This window comes from Maylandia zebra, linkage group LG11, assembly GCF_041146795.1.
Source record: "Maylandia zebra isolate NMK-2024a linkage group LG11, Mzebra_GT3a, whole genome shotgun sequence".
NCBI lineage: Eukaryota > Metazoa > Chordata > Actinopteri > Cichliformes > Cichlidae > Maylandia > Maylandia zebra.
Window position 1 is genome coordinate 889,213 of NC_135177.1, and position 27,902 is coordinate 917,114.

The 27,902-nt window shown below is 40.3% G+C and overlaps 1 protein-coding gene across 3 annotated transcripts in view; it reads left to right on the top strand.

Annotated features, from left to right (window-relative positions):
* The window catches only part of grik2 (glutamate receptor, ionotropic, kainate 2), a 328,033-nt gene that overhangs the window by 67,689 nt on the left and 232,442 nt on the right, over positions 1 to 27,902 (top strand). For all 3 annotated transcript variants that reach the window (XM_004569101.5, XM_004569102.4, XM_076889664.1), the window contains 2 exons: positions 8,412 to 8,579; positions 10,302 to 10,559. In XM_004569101.5, coding sequence (XP_004569158.1) covers positions 8,412 to 8,579; positions 10,302 to 10,559 — 426 coding nt within the window. The remainder of the gene's footprint in view (positions 1 to 8,411; positions 8,580 to 10,301; positions 10,560 to 27,902) is intronic.

A 27,902-nucleotide genomic window follows, 5' to 3' on the forward strand; every position in this document is an offset into this window, starting at 1 on the left:
TGCTCGACAATGGTGGAGAAGCACTGACATTTGTGAAAGTGCCGAGCAGAGCATTCCTTAGGTTTTCTATCAGGAGAAAGAGAGGAAAATTACACATCGCACACTTATATCTTTTATAGTAATCTTCGCTCGTAGGATGTCACAGGAAAAGATGAGTGGTAGGGAGAGAAAAACAAAGTGCAGGAAGGTAACAGGATGAGAAAACGGAGCTGAATAAAGGAGAGATGACAGAATAAACACAACCTAGTTGCAATTCTCCAGCGGCTCACTGCGTGAAAACGTCTTCAGTCTTCTCGCTCTGAGGCTCCTGTACTGCTGCAGACAGCTCCCTGAAGTACAGAAAGCCTTCTGCTGTTGATCTTATATAAAAAGGTACAAAGTGTTCAGTACAAACAGGCCGCTGAATAATGATGATACTGTTTAGTGAAAGAAACTCGGTGTCTCTGCAGGGTTTGCACAGGCGCACAGAACATGAATGCAGAGTGAAAAAGAGGATTAATCACATTAAAACCATATAAGACTCTTTTATATTGTAGGAACTCCATCCTACAGTGAAGCGCCCAGGCCTGCCAGTGTGAGCTGGCACTATATAAAATTAAATGAATACAATAAGTTATATATTACATATAATATATATAAAGTTAATTCATCATGCTCCAGTGGCTGGAAGAGTACACCGTTATGACCATTATGATTTAGAAAGAAGTCATCTTGGCCCAAAGCGTTACATTTAGAGTCCTGTTTTTATGATCACGCTCTCAGCGTGAAACCACGGGTTAGCGTTTGAGTCAATAAAACATGCTTGCACAATTTTACCTGAACAAGGTCTTACAGGCACAGTATTCAATCAAAACATGAGAAAACATGTTGCTATGAAGGAGTAAGTGAAAACTGTTTGTGGTAAACAGCACGGAGAAATGTTACAGTGCTAGCAAATCAAAAGATAAACATCAGACGAGCTGAGTGTTTGTCATAACACACTGTTAAAGAGAGTCTCCATATTTGCATCTTACAGAGTCAGACCAGAGTCATTCCTCTGATATTATCCATTCAAAAATCAACAATAGTCCAGCTTTGTTTGATTTACTGCCATTGATTACAAACCCTTAAACAAATTCCATTGCTACTAAGTAACGTGTTACTGTAATTAAATTACTTTTTCACTGAAAAAGTAGAGTAACTAATTACTGTTCATTTTTAGGTATTTTAATTACAGTTACTTACAATGTACTTGCGTTACATTGTAAAATAATTAAACTCGCTGAATATCATTATTTAATTTCAATAATTTGAAATAAACTCTGCCGCACTAACATCACTGTAGTGCAGCTGCGTGTCATTTCACACCAGTTTGCTGCACAGTCGTATTCTCCAGCGGAAGCTGTCGGACTGAAGCGAGTGGCTGTTTCATGACGTGGACATACTCCCGTATCTTCACTTTTCTGAAACAAGCAGACAAGAACATTACAGTGATATGTCAAAACTATGGGCTGCTGTTAATAGCACGAGTAACCTACTGAAGCGCCTGACACAGAGCATAGACGAACACTTCTGAGCGATCCTTCATCATCATCCATGGATAACACCGCGGCAGCTCCTGCTGAGCAGCAAAACCTGATTTTACTTCAGCAGCACAGATGGTGCTTAAAAAATGACTGCAGGCTACACTGTGGAAGAGATGCTAGCGCTGCGTACTGTAGAGTCTCCGTCTTTAAAAATGTATTTATTATTTAAAGAGTTTAATTTCTATTGTTTGTCCACTCGAGCTTTAGAGGGATTTTAAGAAGTATTTAGTTAAATTACTTATTGAGTTTCTCTCCCTCTTTCTTTCATTCTTTCTCCCTGTCCTATCCCCCAGTCATGTCTGTCCCGTTTGTAGCAACTGAAAATAAAATAAATTCATACTTATAATAAAGGTCAATGAAATGGACCAATATGGCAAGGCCATGATGATCCACTTGGTAAAATAAATCCGCTTGGCATCTTTCTTGGCCTTCAGACAACAATTCTGATGGCTAGAGATAAAAAAAAAAAAAAAAAAATTACTTATTTAGTAATTAAGTTACTTTTCTGACACAGTAATTAGGTAAGTATTTTAAATACAATATTGACAAAGTAATTAATTACTTTTTAAAAGTAACTCACCCAACACTGCCTAGCCCTTGTACCTGCTGTCTGCATACACGCCCACAACGTCTTTAAAAAGCAGCAGCTGAGCTCTGAGCTCCTGAAGACGATCAGCTGTTGTGTGGTGCGCTCCTGGGATCGTTAAAGACTGCACGTGTTCAACCCATCTTGCAAAATAAAAATTTGGATACTGCTGCACATAATAATGATCAGCTCATCTCTATTATTGGTTACGTGGTGGAGTAGTCTCAAATGAGTAGCTTCTCAAATATTAACTCTTGTCAGTCCTATTCAGCCTTTCATCGATATCCAAGCACAGAAACTGTTTCTATTACATGATGTCCAGCCTAGCACTGACACCACTGAGCTCACAAAGAATTCAACACTGAGCATCAAACAGATTAGAAAGTGTGCTCGGTCTCACAGGAACGACCCTTAGTTGGTTTCAAAGAGGCAGGATTTTGTCTCCACTCACACTCATGAATCACAGAGAACCTTGAATGCTGTGTAGAGCTGATCATCAGTTATTGGGCCCCTCTTATTTAATCTCTGTATGCTTCCTATAAGTAGTGGCTCATTATTATAACTAATCAGATGATACCCAGATGTATTTGGATGATCCTGTCAGTTTATGAACTGTGACATATCATGCACCTGCATGAAATACATGTTTTCTAATGTAACCCAGCATCAGTGAGACTGATGTAATTTAAACATATAAACATATTTATATAAGTATATTTAGTATATTGCATCTTACTGATAACCTTTTTTCTCCATCGTCCATGCATGTTTTTGTTCCTTTATTGCCTCCATCAGGCCTCCTCCTGCCCACTTGCACCCACATCCACACCCCTCCCACTCTCAGTACCACCCTCCCCAACCACGTCCACTACAGCCGCGGCTCAGCTGTGATAAAGATGGAACGTGTTCTCGGAGCTCGTCATGCTACGCTTCCCGTTCTGCAGCACTGATGCTCTGATGCTGATCACCATCAAACTGTCAGCAGCTGAGGTGCAGAGAGTGGGTGGAGGAAGTCAGCATAGTTTTCCTCATAAATAATTTTCACTCCACAGAAATGATGAGCTGAATGAAGATTATTTGTCTTTTGTTTAAAGAAAATTGAGATGAAAGTAGAAAAACACACGTTTTTAGAAAACAAAGAAACACAGCACAGTTGTTAAAAGAAGCTTTTTTAATGAAACACTGACTGTGAACGAGGTGTTCAGTTAACAATCAAGTTTAAAACAGCACAGATTGAATCGGTGTGAATTCTGAGTGTCACTGATAACCACAGTGGAACAGAGACGCTGGTTAGTCTGCAGGACCGCGGTAACACTACTCGCCTTTGGAACTACAGGTCGGGGTTTCACTCCTGACCAGGGCATCTGAAAAAGAAGTGCGTATTTTTGCTAAAGTTAATATTCCCAATAAATGTCTGACTCTTCTTCAGTCCTGTGAAGATGACTCTGGATTTAGTGCTACTGGCAGTATCGTAATTAATCATTAATGACTGGGGTGGGAATCGTTTTGATGCTTACGCGACACGTGTCCACAAAGGGAGCACAGTAACTTAATGGATTAAACACAGTTGTTATTGAGTCTTTGTGTCAGCAGGGACTCTGTGTAGTCCAGGGCGACTGTGGCTCAGGTGGTAGAGCAGATCAGCTCCTGATTGGAAGGCTGGTGGTTTGACTCCTGACTCCTGCAGTCTGCATACTAACCACAAATTGCCTTCCGATGCGTTCCTCGGAGTGTGACTGTTTATTAGTTGCACTTGAGTTTAGAAGTGGGTGTGACCGGGTGAATGAGGCATGTTGAGGCAGCGCTTTGAGCACTCCGGGAGAGTAGAAAAGCGCTGTATAAGAATCAGTCCATTTACCATTTAGCACAAAGTCATTGGAGATATAATTAGATTAAAAAAACTAAGGTTGCCGTGTAAATTCAAGCCACATTTTAAGTGAAGTAAAAAAAAAAATGCAAACATTTCAATATTTGCAATTTATCAGTAACAAAAACCCATGTATTTGTGTTCCTTATTTTTAAAGTGAGAACAAATAATAATAAAGTGAGAATAGTATTTAACAGTTACTTTACCTCTGCTTTGGTTATAAAGTATTATTAGGATGAAAATAAGACTGACGGAGAAACTGGTGCAGCATTGTTCTTTAGATCACATTCAGGGCACTGGTTGAACACATGCCCACATATTAAAAGTGATGTTAACACAAAGCCATAACATTCTTTTCAGAAACGTCGGGACCAAATATAAATATGAATCGAATAAGATGGAAGTTAGTTCACAGTTATCCCTGTCTGCACGGTGAAAGCATATGATCACAACAACAACAACAACAACAACAATAAGAATCCCATTCAAGAGAGAAATTTATTTCAATGTAGCAGAAATGACAAACAGTCTATTCAAAGCTAAATAACGTTTTGTAGCAAACAAGTTGCAAATTTTTAGTATTTTAAAGACAACGATTGCCTTTGATACAAAATGAAGATATTTTCTTATCAAGTTAAATATATATTTTAAAATATATGAATTATAATTAACACAGAGACGATAATTAAGTAGTTGTGGGTAATTTTGTATTTTGTGTGGAGACAATGGAAATATGATTTGTGAACAGCCAGGTTTACCTGAGCGAGTTCCTGAGATAGTCGTTGTGAATCTTTTCGTACTCACGCTGATTAATCAGTGTTTGGATCGTGCATGTTTCATTTTCACTGAGCATCCTGCCTGCTGGCTTTTCTGTGCACGGACCGTTGGGATCAGTAAAGACGCTGTTGATTGATTTCGCTCTTGACTGATCACAACTACACTGCTGCACACACACACACACACACACACACACACACACACACACACACACACACACACACACACACACACACACACACGTAAAGCTTCCAAGGTGCTTCTTTAGCATCTTTAAAATGTAATTTAAAATGTAAAATGTTGTAAAATGTAATGTCTTCTCTTGGTTACTGAGTTTTTAGGAGATTGGCAGACATCGTGACTAACAGTGACAAACAGGTTACCCCGTAAAACACGATCGAGAAACATTTTGGTAGCTAGACTGTAACGTCTCCACGCTGGATCAATTTAAGATGAGCTTCATAACAGTCTGCACATGTGTACAGATTCCACCAGAGAAGCATCACAAACCCAGACACATTGAGGTGGTCATAAAAGAGCAAATGTAACACCAGTGACACTGAAAAAACAAACACTGATATACAAAGTGGCTTCTTTTAGCTTTTTAAAAGATAGAATATGTAACACAGGGATAATGTTTTTTTACGCTTGTATTATCTTCTACATTACATCATTACATCTGCCTTCAACAATCTTAAAATCCTTAGATTCTCCACATGTGTTTGATACAGTCTGTGTACATGATGCCTGTAAGTGGCACCTTTACTCTCATTCTAACCACCAACCAAATACAACAACAGGACTAAAGTGTCAGCATAGTCTTAATGTGTTTTGACCACAAACAGCAGCACTGGGCAGCACTGTAACATAGCACTAGCTGCTTAGTTAGCTTATGTATTACTGTGATCGATATATCATGTTTGCTGGCTTACTGGAACGATACAAAGAGAATATACTGTGAGTATCGCCCAACTAAATCTATGCAAAGAAAACTTTAATGCATGACACTGATGATGAACACAAGCAGGATTTCTTACTGAGTTATGACTGTTAAAGGGGAAGCTCCACTGTGATCCCAGGAAACTGATGAATTTATGTTGAGAAGTTTGGAAAAGAAACATTTTGAAAACCAATCCCAGTTCTACACTCTGGTTCATAAATGGCTTTACTGGAGGATTGTCTTTCTCTTTGCTTCTGTCCTCTATCACTTATTCTGCTCTATGTCCATGAAGATAAACGAGTAGAAGTTTATTCCTGCTCAGACTGACACCATCACAGTCAACATTTACAACAAGAAGAATCATCATGGCAAATGTATGGTGTGTGAAAATTCCAAGCACTCGGTTTTCCAATTATAGTACATCCTGCTTAACTGATGCTTATTAATTCCTTCAAACTCATTATAGCATGTAAAATAGAGCTCCCTCATGAGATGAATACTAATGTAAGTTTCAACAGTTCAGCCGCTGCCAGCCGTCTTTCAGCTCAGAGGTTTGCTTTACGTTCCTGCACCTAAACCGAATAAATCCCCTTTGATAAAGAGCATTTCTAAATATTTCAGTCACTGTAACAGACTCAGTGTATTTGCTGGTGACAGGTGTGTGTCCACTGTGCAGGGCTGCACGGTGGTTAGCACTGTTGCCGCACAGCAAGAAGGTCCTGAGTTCAATTCCACCATCAGGCCGGAGTCTTTCTGTGTGGAGTTTGCATGTTCTCCCCGTGTTTGCGTGGGTTCTCTCCGGGTACTCCGGCTTCCTCCCACCGTCCAAAGACATGCAGCTTGTGGGGATAGGTTAATTGGATAATCCAAATTGCCACTAGGTGTGAATGTGAGTGTGAATGGTTGTCTGTCCCTGTGTGTTGGCCCTGCGACAGACTGGCGATCTCTCCAGGGTGTACCCCGCCTCTCGCCCTACGACAGCTGGGATAGGCTCCAGCGCCCCCCGCGACCCTGAAAAGGATAAGCGGAAGCGAATGGATGGATGGATGGAGGTGTGTGTGCAGTGCTTGTACAGCGATGTGTGCGGATTATGTCCAGACTCGCTGAGAGCTCTGCAGTCAAGTGCTTGTAGTTGGAGTAAATAAAGCATAGAGTCGGGGTTCCTTCTGACTGACACTAAGCCAGCGGGGTCAGGCCGTAGGGCTACCCCAAACAAAAAACCTCAACACTTCTTTTACCATTGCTCTTCACTGCTCGCCAAAGGCTTGATTGATTGATTCACTGGCCAATCAGAGTTCATTGATCACAGAAACCCTTACCCCCAGCTCTCTAGGCCTTCTCTTAGTCCATTCATCTGCTGCCTGTCAGACGTATTCACTCGAGGACTGTAGCTGTGAGTGCTCACACTTTTACAATAACCTCCTCTGGCTTTCTGAAGAAAGTCCTTTACAGAGTTTCAAATGGAGGGCAATAAGGTTTTTATTTTAACGTCTGGTCTCGATCAGATGGCTTTTGCAGTAATAATGGATTTTTCCTGGTGTAAAACCCAGTGCTGGTTTTCTAACACTGGAATATTTATTTTCCAGTGTTAGAAAACCAGCACTGCTCAGTGTTAGCCATTGTTAATCTTCAAAACTGACTAGGTTACTTTTAAACATATAACACTGTCAAAGTGTTAATTTAACACTCAACAGTGTTGTATTTAACACTCAGAGGTGTGGACCCATATAGACACTCTCCAGTGTTAATTTAACACTGGAGATTTTGCTGTGCACATCTGACTTGGTAACAGAGAGATCATCAGTCACATGACTTCCTATTCTGCTTGTGCCAAAAGATAATTCTTCACAACTCTGTGTTAAATTGGTGAGATCTGCAACTCTGTGGCAGGTTGCTTTCCATAGCATCAGTCAGACGTAGGTTGTAAATGTGACTCACAGATAGTTGGCAGGCATAGTTTCTAAGAGCCATTGAGGCCTTCAGCCTTGCCCACCTTCTCTTAACCTGGTCAGAGAGGAGGAAGCAGGTGGAAATGGTCTGTCTAAGGAGAGGAGGCCGTAAGGCAATGAACTGAACTGATGACTCATTTCTAAGTATTTTTATCAAGTCTCTATTACATCAGTTTGGACTTTAATAGTGGAACAGTTTCTGCCTCTGTGCTGCTTTTAACATGAGCGGTTATCGAGTAGTTTCATCAGAGCTAAAGTTACTGCTCAGAGGGTCACGCCTGAACCAACAAACATGGTTCCCTTTAAAACATGCTACACTCAGAAACGTGGTAGAAAGCACTTGTTTATGATGGTCAGAAGCTCAACAAGAGCTCGGTCTCTCACAGAGACATCTTTGAGTTGACTGAAAAGGTAAAGTGTGCGAGCGTAGATATTTGGTATGTTTGTGTCCTGGGACTTGGATGTACCCGATATGTGGAATGATTCAGAAGTAGCTGCTATATTGTGCCAAAAGTAGAAACCGCAGGGCACAGTGTTATCTAATTGAGATGGCGTTTAACCTTTAATGACATGAAAGTCTTTTTGATTGTTGAATCTTTGTTTCTCGTATGGTAAAATTAGCCACTTTTAAAAAGCCATTCATTTATTTTCTATGTATTTATGTGAGCTGAGCAGAAGTCTCATATTATTGATGACTGTTACTGATTGTATGCCTCTTTGTTTGCAGGGGGGATATTTGAGTCCATTGAAAGTGGCCCATCAGGTGCGGAGGAACTCGCCTTTAAGTTTGCTTTAAACACAATCAACAGAAACAGAACTCTGCTTCCAAACACCACACTCACCTATGACATCCAAAGGATAAACATCTATGACAGTTTCGAGGCCTCCAGGAAAGGTATTTGCTTGCTTGTGATTGTGTGTGCATTCATATAAATATATATGTAGTCACTGTTTCAGGCCCCTGAGCTGAGCTGCACTCGTTTAGGTTGTGGCAGTTATAATCAGGCGAGGGAGAAATGGCTGAGCACTACAAATGTAAACAGAGATAATTGATTGGTTCCAGGTAATGACTCAGCGGCAGTAATTCAAAGACCTGCTTGGCCCCCAGAGACAGCCAATAAAGTGCTATAATCTATCAGTTTTCTGTGTGCATCAGGCTGACATTTCAAGTCCCTTATCAATTATGGGCCATTATATCCTGTCTTAGTGATTTACTCAAGTCTCTTTTATTAAATAAGGTAATCAGAAGGCACAGCAAATACAAGGATATGTGTTGTTGGTAAGTCATCAAACTGAAGATGCACCTGTAGACCCATGATGGGAGTATATTTAATAGATTTAGACTTGTTGTCAATAGACAAAACTACACATGAGGACAAAATTATTATCTCCTCTTTGAGCCACAAAACACTGCTGTGAAATTATGTGCTTTAACTCTTTAATGCCCAAAGCTTGTAAAAACCAGTTAAATGGGTTATCTTCCAGTTTACATCCAGTATGAAAACGTTAGCATGGTTTCGATCTGTCTGAGAAAGCATGACGCCAAAAACAAAAGAAATCCGTTTCGGCTGGTTAGAGTTGTTGATGCTCATGAAGCAAAGTTGCCAAAGTGTTTCCAAGTATCAAAAACTGGAGTGCAGACATCAAGAAAATGAAAGAGTCAGTGCAGGATAATCCTGTTAGAGGAAGCCAACGATGTCAACGACTCTGTAACAAAATCTAGAGAGAGAGATGTCGAAAGACCCCATGACAACTGATGATACTTGGAAATGACTTCGTCAAGTTAAAAATTGTTGACTCAAAGAAGAAGAGACCACTTCAAGCTGGACTGCAGTACGCTAAGGTAACCTGGAGAACGATTATGGATACTGGGCATGCTTCCTTTGGTCAGATGAGACAAAACTACAGTTCTTTGGCCACAGCGCTGCTGCGTATTTACCAAGAAAGAAGGAAGAGGCGTATAACCCAAAGTGTAGGGATGCTTCAGTGAATCTGCAACTGGGAATTTCGTAATTCAATACTGGGTCTGGTTTGTTGTTTTGTCTTCCCACACTTTAATGATCCAAAACATATTTTGCTCCAACCTCTAGAAGACCAAAATGAATGATATTGACTGACCTGCACGAAGGCCCGATATGAGTCCTATTGAAAATCTGTCGGATGAATTGAAGACCAAGGTCCATGTCAGAAGACCATTAGGAGGAGTTTGAGAGGTTTGCCAAAGAAGATGAGGCTGGGACTGCACTTACTGGAAACTACAATCCTGTAAAAACGTATCCAGTAAAAATCATGCACAGTTGCATCAGGGTGACTAATAATGTTGACCTTGGTAGGTTTTAGTTTTTGTGAAATAATATGTTACTATATGCAAAGCAGAACGATCAAAGCACACAACATAAAACTAAACCTTTGAAAAATGACATTTTCATAAGAATGAATAATGATGAATTGTAAATAAATAATTCTGCCCTCATCTGTAATGTATGCAAAGCTGACCTGTGTAATGGTTATCTACATCTATCATGGAGCAGTGGTCTGATGCAGAACACAGATTAATGTTGACGTATTGCATCCGAGGAGCAGCGGGCTAACCAATTTAAATGCTTTGTCTCCCTAGCCTGTGACCAGCTTTCTCTTGGGGTAGCAGCGATTTTCGGTCCCTCTCACAGTTCCTCTGCTAATGCTGTCCAGTCTATTTGTAATGCCCTTGGGGTCCCACACATCCAGACCAAATGGAAGCATCAGGTGTCAGACAACAGAGATGTCTTCTACGTGAGCCTTTATCCAGACTTCTCCTCCCTCAGCCGGGCTATCCTGGACTTGGTCCACTTCTTCAAATGGAAGACGGTGACGGTGGTTTATGATGACAGCACTGGTAAGGCCGCATACACAGTTCTTGTACTGAAAGTTCTTGTCATATATACATTTAAAAAACTTTGAGAGTTTATAAATGTTTTAATAGCATTTCATGCTAAAATCTTTTCACTTGAAAAGATTCCTTCCCAGTATTGAATGTTCAGTTTGTGTTTGGGAAGAGGAAAATAGTAGAGTGGTCTACCGTGAAGGTATGGACATGACTTTTATTTTTGTTGGACAAAAGAACAAAAGCAGGATGGTTAAGTTCAAACTGCATCCAGGAGAGAAGCATCATACTGCTAACAGAAATCCATCTGCACAGATAGCATGCTAAGACAAAGCTAGGCCCTAATCTGCAGCAGGTTACGAACGATGAGCTACGTGTTCATGCAGGTAGAAGAATTATTGTGGAAATGACTTTAAGTGTTTTTGGATTAACTTTGAACTTTGCTTTATGTATATGCGTAAAAACTAAAAGAGAGATCCCGTATATGTCCTCATTCGTATTGAGATTTGTCTTAATCTAGGTGACTGTGGCCTTTAACCTGTTAACTAATAATTATGGGACAGTTTCTTTCAGATCAGTTTAAAAGTATTGAAACAAATAGATTTAAAAATACTTCCCTCATTGAGTAATTAAGTAACATACTGCAAACTAAGACATAAAGTGTAATACATTACAAACTGCTGAAGTTTTGGAAAATAGAGGGTTAAACTTTTTTTCAGTCTGACCTTTCACACACACATTTTTCACTACAAACTACAAACATTCATTCATGTTTGTAGTTCATGTTTTTAGAGTACATCTTTCAGTGTACTCTAAAAAACAAAAGGTAAATCAAAACTACAGCAGTGCTACAGAATCCAAGAACTCTCTGTGTCACTTGCTTTTACTGAGGTTTTGGCTTGTTGAGTTCATAATCTGTGAGGAAGTAGCTTTTCTCCTTATGCAGTGAATGAAACCTTGTTCAGACTATGAGTCCAGTCTAGGTCACCAGATGACAAATAAGCCAGCAGGCTGGGTACATGGACCATATGCCAGAGGTCAGGGTAAGTGCCAGCATGGAGACAGGCTGCCAGGCCTCCCAGAGTTCCATCCAACAGACAGGCTGCAACTGAACTGGCCTGGATCGAAGAACTGCAGTGCATGTGTTCAGCTAGTGCATGCTTTGTGGAACAAACCAGTAGGCACACGTGATCAGGGAAATCTGCAAATAGCAGATTTTATCAGTGGTTTACTGTCCTTACGTTCTGTTGTGAATAGTCAGGACTAGAGATAAGCAGTGGAAAAGAGGTTTTAAGTCAGCCATAGACACGTGAGATTTGTAGTGTTAGTGACGGTGCGTACACACCGAACGCGATAGACGCGACCAGAGCGTCAGGTTTACATGAAGTCAATGGAGGAGCGCGATGAAGCGCGACTGGGGGTCCCGCGAAAATTCAGAAGCAGATTTGCGTCGCGAAAACGTGTTAGTCACACTTGAAGCGCGAATAGAAATACGCGCGGCAGTTTGTGTGGTGCATTCACGCATATCGCATCTACAGCTTGAGGTGGAAAAATATGAACTCCAGCTTCAAGTCGCGCCGCGACAACCAATCAGGAGCCTGGTCAAAGGGGCAGGTCCAGCCAAAGCTCCTTCTCTTCCACTTTAAGCTGGGTCTTTTTTATTCCTGTCTCCCTGTAAAAAGTTATATTTTATATATTTATGTTTAATGTTTTTCTGTTTGAGAATATAATGACTAATGTCTCAGTTCTACTACACAGCAAATATTGGCACACAACTTGACATGTAGAATTTATTTCATATTATATCATTTCCTGTTTCATATGTTAGGCTGCCCTCTCTCTATGCCTTCTCCAATTTTGGTGATTAAACACAGCTGGACGCATCTTTAGCTCAGTTGGATGAGCATGTAGTCACATATCGTATGGCTGAGAGCGGGTTTGACTGCGAATGCTGTTAGCTGGCGTTAGCTGAGGTCAGTTCACAGACTGCAGACCGTTTCTAAATACTCAAGTACGCGAGTCTGTACTCACGTTTTCACTAGCCAGGACTTATAAGTTCACACGGGGGTCTGGACTTACCGACTTCCCCAGCTCGATCGCTCTACAACATCATAGCTCCGGGGTTTTACTGCCATCCCCTCTTAATTTAACGGTGATTGATATCTGCAATGGAAACTACACATGACATAGAAATTACATATGATGTAGTAGATCTCTTCAAGAAAAAAAAGATCATTTAAAAGCGTATCTTAAGGACTTTGACTAAATTCTGTTTCATAATGTCTCATAAGCTTCATATAGTTAAGCACAATCACTACATGACAAAAACACAAGCTTCATCTCTCTTAATAAACATAGTCCACATGTATGCCTGAGAAAAAACAAACAGGTGAGACGTTAGAATGCTTTTATTTTTATTTTAGCAAACACTCAAACCTACAACAGACAGCTGCTGGTGTTTGGAAGAGAACGGAACAATATTTAAAATATAATCTCATCATTTTTGGAGCAGCCTTCAAGTATTTTGTTTGTTTGTTTGTGTGTGTGCGTGTGTGTGTCTGTGTGATGGAGTTTATGGGTGGGGCTTTGAAACTGATTGATCCCACAACCGCAGTTAATTAAGTTGTAAAGTGGACACAGCTAGTTCATCCTGGGGTTAACAACAGCTTGATTTTCTGTCTTGGTGATGGGAAATGAGCTCCTGGGTTGACCTACAAACACCTTTACCTGCTCAGTGTCAGCATTTACACAGGTGACTTGATAGTAAATGCAGATAGCCCTGATAGAGGATACTGAGGGCAAACTGAAGCATTGAAGGAGACTGGTTTGAATCATTGAACAGATTCCAGCAGGACTGGGTTTTATTTGTATTTTCTTTCTTGCTGCATTGCTACCTTTAGCTACCTGCCTAAAGTACCAAGACAAAGGCAATGTAGCAGAACATTTCTATTCTATATAATCTCATGGTTTCTTCCTCAGGAGTCCACATCTGCTGCTCTCCACCTGCTTTCCAGAATGGGACATAAAGGGGGGGGAACAATCTCTCTTTGTGTGCTGCTTTTCCGCCATGAAGGCGGCAAACAAGCAAATCAATAACAATAATGGTCCTCCTCTAACGGCTCAACTTTGTAATAGCCAAACTGAAATGGCAGCAGCATGTGTTATAGCTCCCCCAGTCAGCCATTACATCCGTACAACAACCAGGAATAGCACTGCTGCAGCTGCTGCTGTTGCAAAGTTTGATTACACCCACGATATATTTGACTGTGTGCTACTTTATGTATCAGTGTGCTCCATGGACCAAATGTGTCCAAGCATCAGGTTTCAGGTATGACCAATGAGTCATTTTGTCTGTTATTACTACACAACCTTTTTCTGAAAAAGACCCTGAGCAGAGTCCAAACATGATTCTACCCATCAAGGTTTCAAGCTCAGTCTCTTACAATGACACATGTGATAAAGCTTAGTGAACTCCTAACTGTTTATAGAGCAAGTTCAATAAAGAGATAGCGTCATCAGCAGATACTGACTGTGGTTCATTCAATTAAGCTATCTGGCAGTTAGACTCTGATGGCCCATCACAGCAAAACAGAATCTCAGTAGCGACAGGAGTTAAGCGGAGAATCCCCCGGAGTCTCGATGCTGGTGGTGGAGATGAAGACGGAGCTTTTAAAAAAACACTATTGAAAGCAAAAACAATCGAGTTATTAGAAAAAGACTTGATACACTAAATTTGAATGATACACTAAACCTGTGAGGTGTTTCCTGCTGTCTTCTTAATGTCTGTCGTTATCATCAGACTCTGTGTACACTGAATGCTGCTCCGGTCTAAAACTGTTTGTTTGTTTGTACTGGCTGTTTATAATTTGAGTATCAGATCTGTGCAGGAAATTGTGACCAGTTGACTGCTTCAACACTGCAGTCAGTAGGTAGATGGAACAGATACACCCCCAGTCCGCTCCTAGTCCAGTCATGGAAGGCTGTTAGAAGAGATTACGAGCTGTTATGGATGGCATGGATTTCAGCAAGAGTGAATGTGTAATAAAAGCAAAACATGACTAAAGCTAGAAAGATCCCAAACTGAGGAAAATGTTCCAGAATACAAATACAATGAGCTGCTGATAGTAGAGAAATATTCCTTCTTTAAGTCTGCCAGTGAACAGCCAAACAGGCTGACAGGGTGAGTTTCACTCAGCCAGTTTGAAGAGGCAGATGGATAATATGACAGGACGTGTTGAAAGGTGTTCCACTCAGGTTTTTTAAGGTCAGTAAATCCTGACGTGGCAAAAAGAAATCTTTGAGCAAAATAAAGTGCTGATGTTTCACGACCCCAGCTAGCCACTGTGCGCGTACGCATGCAGGTCCGAATCCAGGCGAACCTGAAATCTGGTGTGGGCTGCCGTCAGCTCTTAGTTACTTCTGTAGTTACAATTGACATTGACTTTAAACTCAATTCTCCACCATCCATGTGTCAGTTCCCAATAACACACAAAACAGCTCATTGATATTCAGTGATGCTGATACCAGGCTATGGTCTGATTGGCACACTCCTGACTAATCACATCGCAGCAGTGACTTCAGCCTCGTCTCACTGCTCAGCACACATGCACGCTACATACATGCAAGAGTTGAGATTATTTAGCAACGTTTGAGACTCTTAATGGGTGAAAGCCTTCAAATCACAGTCCCATATTTATTTGCTGATTTACTGAATAATAATTATGTGAAAGCTGACACAGTGAGTGGAGAAGAAGAGGCGCAGAGATCTCCTGCTGTTACCCTCCATTCCTCTATCATACATATAGTAACTTATTTGCTCCCATTCTCAAATTCTGTGACAATTTTGGTGTTGATATATGTGATGCAATATGTGAAGAGTACAATTAATTACAGAGACTGAGTTCAGGGAAAGAGCATAAATCATTGAAGTCTGGGTGAATAAATCTAGTTTCCAATAATAAATACATATTTTCTGTTTTAGCTTCCTCACATTTACACCCATACACGTGTTGATGGGGGGGCAGCAGCAGGATGCATGTGCACATTTCTGAAGCTTTGCTTCTGCTTAATCTTTCTCCGGGTTCTCCAAATGTCATTGAACTTAAATAAGCTGTCCAAAGTGGTGAGGGTCAAAGTAACCTTGACCCTGACTCTCAGCAGCTTAGTGACTCATCAGCCAGTACTCCTATCACACATGTGGATCGGCCGTCTGGAGGAGTTACTTCAACATCTCTATGGCCAATGATGATTGATGGCTCAGTAAAAGGAACTCTTCTTCCTCGTCGGGGGCAATGGACTAGAAGGGGAGTTGGATGGTGGAAGGGCTGCTCTCTTATAAGGATATTTATCACAGGTGGACCAATCTGGTTTATGCTCGGGAGACTCCCAGACGGCCCCATAATAAATGCTTAGGGGGGATGAAATATTCATGCAGAGTTAAATATGGATCCACCGTCAATACTGATCAGCGCTGACACTCCTCTTTCCTCCCACTTGAGAATTTTTTGCCAGTATTGCCTGTGCATGCAGATTTTTAAAGGCATGAAGGAGGACTCAGCCATGCAGAAGGGAAGGAGAAATATCTGAGGTGAGGAAGAGCGTTAGAGTGCTGCTGCAACATGTGTTTATGATGGGAAAGTGCAGCAGTCAGGTGTGTCAGCCGGTTTTTATTGGTGTTAACTAACTAATGTTGCGAAATCAGTTTTACCCCGGTTCTTTTTATTCCTCGAGCATCCAGAGACGGCACCGGACTCAGTAGTCATTTTCACAAAACTTTATTCATCTTTACTCATCTTCATTTATCCTCATTTAAGCATGCATCTTCTAGAAGGGAAGACTTGCCAGGCCGGTGCCCCTCTGCAAAATCTTCACCCCTTTGTTAGTTACAGCCAGCTTTATAGAGGCGTCCCCATCATAAACCCCCTCACAGTGTGCTGCAAACTCTGTGTCTGTGTGAGTGCTCGTGTGTGACTGTGTACACATACCTGTATGTATGTGTGTGCACGTGAGTGAGTGTGCGTGACAGTTAAAACACTGTGGGTGTAGGTGACTCCCTAGAGGTCATAAAACCCATCTCCCTTCCAGACCACAGGTATCCAGTTACAAATGTTGAGACCTTTCACAGTCCAACTGGGGGAGGGGTCTCCTACAATCTACTCCTAAGTTCATGACACAGTCAGGCCTTTATTACATTGAGGGCAGTATCTCTACAATAATTCTACATTCTATGTTAACACATTTCTAGACTCTAAAATAAGCTAAACATTCCTACACTAACTAACTAACTAACTAACTAACTAACTAACTGTAAAACAGAGAGCTGTGCTAGGTGCAGAAGCTGTTTCTCTCCTCAGACAGCTCAGGCAACACAAAGAGAAGACGCACAAAGACACGTTTAGTTTCGCTCTGTCGTCTGGAAACACGAAGATTATGGCCGAGAAAATTAGGCTGATTGTTTTAGTGGCAACAGTGTTAGAAGATCTTTACTTACAACACTTCATGAATTTATATAAATCCTGGAGCCACTAAATGGATCAACACAGGTACATCTGTACATGCATCTGTCACAAACACTTACTCCACTGCCACTGATTTTAAGATTTAAATGCACAGCACTCCTTAGTTGTCAAACATTTATTGAATCTATAGTGATGTCAGGCTGTAAGGCTGAGGTCCACCTGTCAACATGAACCCATTCATTATGTTCTTACTGTAAGCTCATGTAGCCTGCTGCATTCTTGCTGAATGTCTTCTTTCTGCACTGCTTCCTGGCTGATTTAGTGAAGAACTGCAAACTGTTATCACTGTAGTTAACATTTAGTCTAAGCTGCCAATAACAAGTGATGGAGGAAGATTTTAAGAACCAGTGCTTTAGTGAAAGTGCACAGGGGATCAATGATCTCAGAGCAGCAGCAGCTTGTCTTGCACTAGTCTCACATCAGTTTCCCACCAAGACCACAAGTTTATTTGCATTGCACCCACTTCAGGTGTCATCAGCCCATTCAGTGGGCATTATTATAGTAATGAGCCCCATAGATGTGGGCCGGTAGGCGTCTTCTATACCCGCTAGACGGTCAGAAAGTTTGTTATCATCCATTAAGATGAAGCATCACTAACAGGATGATGGGAAGACTGCAGAATCCATTGTCACTGCTTTCCGGTGGATACGGCAGCGTTTACAGGTAAGACCATTTAAATGGAGAGATTATGATACGTCAGTGAGTGTCAATGAGAACTGAAAATGTGATGTTATGTGTTGAGAAAGCAGCTTTGAGATGCATTTGTAGATATTGTTACGTGTTTTATCACCTTTACGCTGCTAGCTTAGTTACTGTGCAAAGGTATTGTAGTATGCCGTCGTACAGTGATTACTGTCAGGAGAGAAATATCAGTTTCTCTCCTGACTAAGTTGCTAGTTAATTAAATTAGCAGTAAAATGGTTATTTGCAGCCTGATTCTGAATAAATATCCTGATTATCTTCAATGCATTTTTAGCCAGTATGTGCTAGTTCCACTGCTTCGTTCAAACTGTATCATATCGGCTCAGGATCAATGTAAAATTAAGTTCTGAAAAAAGTCTGGCTCCTTTACTCCTGCATGACAAACCTCAGGCTGGTGTTTGTTGGACCTTCTTTCCTGCTGGCAAACCTGTGAGGCCGTTAGAAACTCACAGTAATGTTTACATCATGCAAAGACTGCCAGACTCTGTAATTCTGTAAATGATCAGTGACTGAGGCTGGCGGTAAACACGTGCTGTCCTCTATACTGTATTTTGTGACTGATTTATTAATACGTTTTATGTTGTTTGTTTATTAATAGAGAGAAGATAGATTTAAGACGTGCAAAGAGAAACACTGTTGCTTTAATACTTTGACCTGTGTTTAGTGCTGCATCAATAATCAACATGTCCCCTTCACATGTCATTGTAGTTTTTGCTGTTGTTCTTTCAGAGATGGATTGGAAATTAAAAAGTCCTTAAAAGATTTTTCTCCTCCCCGACCCTTAAAGCTTCTTCTGACATTCTCAGAAACACAGGTGAGCAACAACCCTTAATATGTGCTTTTAACATATTAGTGATTTATATACCAGCCTTGTATTCGTTTTTCAGGTGGTTTGTTCATCCACAGAAGCTTCATTTGTCACTGTGGGACTGCTGTGTCACCTGAAAAACCATGTCATCCATTCTCACATGATGTTCTGTTTACAGAAGAATTTTAGAGAAATGTATTTGTCTGCCAAAAGGGAAGGCTACAGTGTTTCCATGGATTACCTCTGTATGAATGCGCTTATTAGAGGAAGGCAAGTGTTTGCCCTTTTTTGTTCCTCAGCCACAGTCAGTGCTATCACAGGCAGGTGGTCAACATTAGGAGAAGACAAGAAGTAAAAGGATTTCCAACAGGCAGCTGCAGTGAGGCCACAGCCACCTTACACTGAGACCAGAAAGCATCTGAAAGAAGCTTTTTATGCTAGCTGTTTGTTATTAAAAAATTAAAAATATTTATAAATATATATTTGTAATAGGGGTGCAACGATATTCGTATCGATATTGAACCGTTCGATACAGTGCTTTCGGTTCGGTACGCATATGTATCGAACAATACAACATTTGTAATTTATTTTATCAATTTTCCTTCTGACGATGCTGTCTGTGTTGAGCGCTCAGTGAATCTGCGCTCGACTACTCCGCCTAGGCTGCACTGTCGAGCGCAGATCCACTGAGCGCTCCACACAGACAGCATCGTCAGAAGGAAGAGAGCAGGGCAAGCTAGCAAGACAGAAGTTAAGCTCTCCTTGCAACATGGACCTCCCCCACCCTCATTCAGATCTGGTGTTTGGAATTATTTTGGTTTTCATGTGACGTATGACCCTGAAGGTAAGCGAGTCATGGACTAAAGTAAAACAGTATGTTGGATGTGTCATGCAATGCTCAATTACATGGGTGGGAACTAGTGTGTTAGCGCAGTTAGCTCGTTAACGTGTTGGCCGTCTAGCCCCATGCACAGAGCGATCGGCGGTAGCTCGTTAACGGAGATTTGCCGTGTTGTGGCGTTAAGGTCATTTCAACGAGATTAACCTGAAAGCACTAGTGGGAACACAACGAATATGACTGCACATTTACGCCGACATCATCCTAGTGCAAAGACAAAAACAACAAGCATGCTACTAACTTTAGCCGAGTCATTTAGACAGCCGTTTAATATGCTGCTGAGAATATAGCCCAGAAGAAGCGGATAGTATAGCTTTTATTTTGGAAAGAGCCATTTCTCTGTAATAAACTCTCTTTTCCAAAGATGAGTGATTCCTCAATCAGATACAGGGCTCGCAATATCGCTAGCCCGACGTCCCGGAGCTAGCGATTTTTTCAGTCGGGGTACCAAAATCTATCTCTTCCCTGCCCGTCGGGCTATTGTAGGAAAAATATATGTCAATGCTTTTGCATTCTTTCAGAAATGTAGCTGGGTAATTTTGTCATTGGCATCGGTGAGCCACTGTCAATATGTGACATATTGAAATCGTGTTTGAATTTGCGCTTGTTCTTTTGCTTTCACTTTGCAATCGTGCGAACTGTGTATAGAGAGCGACAGCACTGATCTGTGAGTGATGATAATTTGTGCACCAATTCCTCTGACATCGTCTTATTAATCGTTAGCTTACTATGCAAACATGACAAGTGAAATCTCCCGCAGCTTAAACATGTGAGAGGTTGATCGAGCAGAGAATCGCTGAGCTTATGTGAGTGTGTGTGTAAAAGCAGCAGGATAAGACAGGTCAGGGTGAAGAAGTGACAGCCAAAGAAAAGCTTACCACAAAACGGAGAAGTTATGACAAATCAGACTATAAGGCAAAAAGAAAGTGCAGCTTTATGGTTTCATGGACAAAATAATTTCTGTGGCTGCAATATGACGAGCTAAATAACCAGGGCTGCACATAAGTGGTCCGCAGGTGCGCATTCGCTGTCAAAATAAAAAACACGCACAAGGGTTAGGGTTAAATTTAAAAACTGTACTTTTGAGTTAAAATATATATTTATAATTTTAATAAATGACAAATTAAAAAGGCATGAACATTTTTTTTGTATCGAAAAAATATCGAACCGTGACACCAAAGTATCGAACCGAACCGAACCGTGAATTTTGTGTATCGTTGCACCCCTAATTTGTAAAGAGAATTTCAGTGGATTTTCTGTCACATGTATTGTGTTAGCCCTGTGAGAAACTGGCAGCCTGTCCTGCCTTTGTCCTGTGGAAGCTCGGATGGGCTTCATCCTCCTGCGACCATGAACTGGATACATCGTATTCCAATTATGTCATCTGATCATTTACAAACGTAAAGTAGCAGTTTTTACCCGACAGCCATATCCACACTGAACACTGAACTCAAAAACCACTGACTACAAGACTTATTTATTTATTATGTGTAATATTTATCACTTCTACTTCTTAGTATTACCTCTGCATACATTTCTTATTTATACTATTATTAGGCACGAGATATCCTGACAGTGCACCATAATGTCGTTGCACATTCTAATATAATGAAAATAAGCATTTAATCAAAATGTAAGAAATGACAAATTCTAAAAAAATAAACCTGATATTAAAGTATAACTACAGGTTCATTTGTGGACATTTAGTTGAATGTTATTCAGTGACTTTTGCATTTGCCATTTGCAGTGATACACTTTCTTTTTCATCTTCGTTTGTTCTGTAAAATTATTTAAAGTGTAACGACTTCAGACCAAATGTTTGCTACGGTCATTTTGTAGAAGCATTTCTTACGTATCAGTCAGATGCTGCATAGAACGCATGTTGTAACATTATAGTATTATTTGCTGTGTGTAACTGTGGCTATTCAACCTCAATAAACAACACATTCAAGCTGCATGATGCACATAAAACGACTAAAATCATCTTCTTTTTTTGGTTTATTGTCTTTGAACCAGCAGATAAAGCCCGTGGCATTCACAACAAGTCTGTGAAGAAATATTTGAGGCCATGCACTGAAAAGGTATTTTTATTACCGTAAGATATTTGGAGTAACAGTTACTACAACTCTGTGGTTGTGCTCTAGTAAAGGTCACGGTCTAAGAGGTCTGCTGTTGATATTTGACACAGATAGAAGCTCATTTCTTCTGAATATAGTTACAATTACATATTTTTAGAAATACAGCTTTTAAAAGTTTGACATTGTGATCATATGACACTAGATATCAGGTGATGCGATTTAAGGTCATTTACACTAACCAGTGTCAGTGTAACTGTAACATGTTTTTACATTTCTGAAACACGTATGAATATAAAATATAAAAATGGCAAAGAATGGCAGACTTCTATTCATTGATACAGACATATACATGCATTATGAAACGTATGTGTCCTCGATAACTGTTTTTTTTATCATGTCATGTGACATCCGTGACCAAATTGACATGACAGAACCTGAGACACAGCCCAGCCACAAAGTGAACTAACTCATTTAGCTAAAGACAACAGGGTTAAAGACACCTCACTAACCAACCTGAGACATTGCATTGAATTATTGTTTATATCTTCATCATTTCACCTGACTGGTTTCAGCTCAGATATTCTGCTTTTTCTTTTTGGTAGATCAAAGCAACTCGTGCTGTTTCTGCTGCTTCCATTTTGATGCCACAAAGAAGAAGAAGAAAGCTTCAAACAAGTGTGGATCATGGTCTCAGTGCACAGTGTGCTGATATTGGTCACTTACTGCATTGGTTTTAAAAGCAACGTGTCCACCACAATCAACAGACTGATCAAAAACATTGACATATGTGTTGTTGTTTTAATATGTGTGATATTAGGGGTTGATGTTTTAAAATCCTTCCAGTTTTAAAATTCACTAAAATGGAGGCTGAATGCACTTTGCATCATGTTGTTACCTTCAAACATGAATAAGGTTTACCTGCAGGAGGTTTGATGGGGCAGATACTTAAATATACACATGCACCTTTTCATTTCCATTCAAGAATCCTACTGTGATTTCAGTTTACATTAATATTTTTGAACCAAATGTTGGCTGTGACTATGATGGACTGGACACCTGCCCAGGGTGCAGACTGTCCTTCAGTCAAGGATCCCAGGATAGACCACAGCCCAACAACAACAACAATGGACTGGGCTGTCAGTGTTCAAGTTCAAGTTCAAGTTCAAATTTTATTCGCCACATGCAGTGGCAGGTTGCCCTGCAGTGGAATGAACCCGCCCCCGACCTTACACACACTACACAGACATCACATGGGGATACAAGTCAGAGAACGGTTGCATTACAGAAAAACACTGAAATGTACACTACAATGGGAAAGTACAAGAGGAAAAAAAGAGACCTCTACTCATGCTGGGCTGTAGAGGACAGCATGAGAACAGGAAACAAAAAAACTCCTCTGCACAGAAAGCACATATATGTCCACAGTACAACATTATAGAGCACGTGACCAGCAACAGGGTTGGGTAGGGGATAAGGAGTAATCCCAGGCAACACAGCAGCCATCCGTACTTAGCCAGGCTAAGTAAACAGTCAACACACAGTCGTTATCAGGGAGTTCTTGTTCGGCTCCAGCCTTGAACCCACAGCTGGCGCCGAAGGCATATCCGCTTTATGATGTTGATGTTGTTGATTTTTCTTTTATGCGAGCAGCTCATGAGAATTTCAAAGCTGTTCTTTAACACTCCGACTCCGACGTTATTCCATCCTGTCAATGCGAGGGGCACTGATCACAGATCAAATAGTAAAAGAAAAGAGAAACAAATAAAGGGTCATTTTCATCTCTCATAGCATAGGATTAGGCTTATTATTGATGACTTAGACTAATAATTTATGTTAGATTGTGAATTATGCTATTGTTTTGGTATGCTGCTGTTGGTATCCAAGTTATACCTGAATTTAACCAACCGGCCGCAACAGATGGCCCCGCCCCTCCCTGAGCCTGGTTCTGCCGGAGATTTCTTCCTGTTAAAAGGGAGTTTTTCCTTTTTTTTTTTTTATTTTTTTATTAATATTTTTAGATGGACAGAAACATTAATAAATAAATATACAACTACAATAATCATACTGTCAGTTCTCTGTCCGTTTCTAAACAAACAAACAAACTAAGACAAGCAAACAAACAACACACTAACAAAAAAAAAAAAAAAAAAAAAAAAAAAAAAAAAAAAAAATTACATAAATAAATAAATAAATAAAATAAATAAAACCCAGGAGAAACAAAATAATACACCGCCTCCTGGAAAACATCAGCAAAAACAAAAACGAATAAGGGTAAAACCCCCTGGTGCGAAAAAAAAAAAAAAAAAAAAAAAAAAAAAAAAAAAAAAAAAGACAACAACCAAAATACCAATGACACATGAAATATCCCTCTAAGAGACCATTTATCATAATGTCTAAGAGACATTGTCAATGTACCGCAAAAAGGGACCCCAGACCTGCTCAAAAATATCTTCTCTTCCCTTCATTCTATACATAACCCGTTCATATGATGCCATCCTAGACATTTGTTCGGTCCATTCCTTAAAAGAACAGGGGCTGGATGACTTCCAATGCCTAAGAATTACCCTGCAACCAGTTATAAAAGCCAGACGCATCCACAATCTCTGTTTTTTTGAGAGAATGTTATCGTCAGGTAGTAGGCCCAGGACGCATATAGCTGGAGATTTAGAAAGATTAAGTTTAAAAATATCATTCACCAAGTTGATGATCCCATCCCACAAATAATCATTTTTCCGACATGTATACAACATATGAACTAGAGTCCCGACTTCCTGCTGACATTTCCAACAAATGTCCTTATCTGCGAGCTTCAACCTGACTAATTTACTGGGTGTCCAATAATTTCTGTGAAGCAACTTGTACTGGATAAGTTGAGACTGTGTTTCAGGTGAGCAAACATACCATGATGAGATCAGCATCTTCCAACTGTCCTCTGAGATCTGGATACCCAGATCTTTCTCCCAACACCGCCTCAGTCCCCCCAAACTGGGAGCGTGTGCCTCTCTGAAGCTCCTATAAAATTTAGATGCCCTGATTCTGTTATTGTCAGGGGTTGCAAACATCTTCTGAACACTAGATGGAGGGTCTAGATTATTTTTCAAAATGGCTTTAATACAATGTCTTATTTGAAAAAACCTCCAAATTTCCCTTGGATCCAAATTGAATTCTCGTCTGATTTCTGCAAACGATTTCATGCCAGTCTGCCCAAATAGGTCCCCCATCTGATTAATACCTGTCCTAGCCCAGGCCTCCCACCAGACCGGTTTCTTACCTATTAATACTTTCTTATTATACCAAATAGAGGCTCTAGCGGTGAGATAAGGGCTGCTGTTGGTATATTGGTGAGCTCTAAGCCAGGTCTCTTGCATGAAAGACAGTACTGGATCTTTAAACGGTACTGGCCTTCCCTTCTGAGTAAGGAAGGCCTCTAAAGACGAAGGGGCCACAAGACTTTCCTCAATCCCAACCCATGATGGCTTATCAGTAGAGGAATTATGTATCTTAACTAACTGAGAGAGGGAGAAAGCATAATGATACCAGACCATCTTAGACAATGCCAACCCACCACTCTCTTTAGCAGCATATAATTTAGACCGATTGAACAATGGCTTTTTACCTGCCCACACAAAACCCTCTACACATGTATTATAAAGCTTTAGCAAATTATGTGGGACTGCTATCGGTAACATGTGAAGAAAGTACTGAAGTTTAGGGGCAATAATCATCTTCACCAAATTAATTCTGCCCAAAAGGGACAGATTTATTTTAACCCAATTCTGCAACAGCGAACGGATGTTTTGAATCACTGGGGAAATATTTACTTTCATTATGTTGTCTAAACCAGGGGTCAATTTAATCCCCAAATAAGTCAGACCCTCGGGCATCCACTTGAAATGCCATGAACTCCTCATAACAGGCGGACACAATTTAGAAATAGGCATAGCTTCAGACTTAGACCAATTTATAGTGTATCCAGAGATTACAGAGAAAGAATCAATAATTGAGGAAATTGCAGGAACGGCCTGTTCTGGGTTAGTTGAAATTAGTAAAATATCATCTGCATACAAAAAGGTTTTATGTTCTTCTTGACCCAAATCCACCCCTCTAATTTTCTTACATTCACGTAAAGCTATGGCTAAAGGCTCCAAAAACAGAGCAAAAATGAGAGGTGATAAGGGTGAACCTTGTCTAGTACCCCGACTTAACGAAAATGAGGGTGACATTATCCCATTGGTAATAACTGTAGCCATTGGATCTGTGTATACCACCTGAATCCACTGCCTAAAAAAGGGACCGAAACCAAATCTCTTCAAGGTATGAAACAGAAAAGGATACTCAACTTTATCAAAAGCTTTCTCTGCGTCCAAAGAGAAGGCAACGACAGGGTCTAGCTTAGTCCTGCTCTTCCAAAGTATATGCAATACCCTACGTAGATTATCCGCAGAGCTTCTATTTTTCACAAAACCGACCTGATCCCTATGCACCAAATACGGAAGAACTTTTTCAAGCCTAAAAGCTAATATCTTAGAAATAATTTTTTCATCCACATTAATTAATGAAATTGGGCGATAATTCCCACAATGCTGTGGGTCTTTCCCTTTTTTATGTAATAACGTGATCACTGCCGATCGCATACTAAACGGTAGTCTCCCTCTTTGAAACGCATCTTGATATACCGACAGTAGTCTTGGAGCTAGTTCGTCCACAAACACCTTATAAAAATCTGATGGAAATCCATCATTACCTGGAGATTTACCCACTCTAAGGCTGCCGATTGCCTGCTTAACTTCAATTAATGTAATCTTACCTTCTAATATACTTCTTTGATCTTCCGACAGGCTGGGAATTTTAATAGAAGAGAAGAAATCTGACAGCCTCTGTTCCTCCACCAGTCCATTAGAAGTGTACAGCTCCTGATAATATTTAGTAAAAATATCATTTATTTCTTTTTTACTAGTAGTCAACTTATTATTATTACTAGGATCAAAAATAGATGGTATAAGGTTACTAGATTTTATCTGCTTAACCCTGTGTGCCAACATTTTACCTGTTCTCTCCCCTTGTTCAAAGTACTTCTGATTTAGACAAAACATTGCATATTCCACTTTTTTCTCCAATATGCTATTCATCTCAAATTTAAATTTAATTAATTTGTTCCATAAGTCCCTCTCTGGGAGCAACATATGTTGTTTTTCAAGCTCCTTGATATCCTGTTCCAACTTCATCAGCTTATCCCTCTCAGCTTTTTTAATCAAGGAGCAATATTGAATAAGGCGCCCCCTCAAATAGGCCTTAAAAGCATCCCAGGTCATTCCAACGTCGTCAATAGAGCCCTCATTGTACAACCAAAACTCCTTTATCATTTCCCTTATACATTCGCAATGACCCTTATTCTTCAGTATTGAGTTATTCAAGCGCCACCTAGGTGACGGTTTAATATTATCAGTGTCAGTAAGAACAAGGTCAATGGGAGCATGATCCGATATAGCAATGTTACCAATAGAGGACCCAATAGTTTGACTTGCCAAAGAACGGGACACCAAAAAGTAATCTATCCTGGAGTAGGTTGAGTGAGGATGCGAAAAAAAGGTATAATCTCTTTCTTGAGGATGAAGAAGTCTCCATATATCTACTAGACTCAGTTCCTCTGACATCACGTCCACCGCAGCGTTTGTTGGGTCCTTGCTTAGTCCAGTACAAGAAGATTTATCCAATAAGACATCCCTGACCCGGTTAAAATCTCCCCCAATTACAATGTGTGTGTTACCTATAGTCCGCACCATGTTACAGACTTCATGAAAAAATTGTGGCTGAGGAGAATTAGGAGCATATATATTGACCAATGTCATTTTCCGCCCCTGTAAACATGCATCCAAAACCACCCATCTACCCTCCTGATCTGTATAATGCTTAAAGACCTGAAAATCCAAGTTTCTTCTAATCAATATGACCACCCCTCTTTTTCTAGCCGAAAATGCACTAAAATAAACTTGCGCCACCCAGTCTCTTTTAAGCTTTAATGATTCGGCCTCATCAAGATGGGTCTCCTGAATCAGGGCTATATCAGTCTTTTTCTGTTTCAGATATGTGAGGATTTTCTTCCTTTTAATAACATTATGACAGCCCGCTATATTCCACGACACAATTTTACATAACTCCATAACACCATGTGAGCCGAATTATTATACAAATTTATCCAGAGGAATATCCCATTTACCCATATAACAACTCTTAGAGCCAGTAACATGAGACAACCCAATGATCCAAAAATTAGGTCTATACAGGACAGTTGGTACCATACCATCAAAACCAACAACAAAACCAAACACGAGAAAAGAAAAAAAAAAAAAA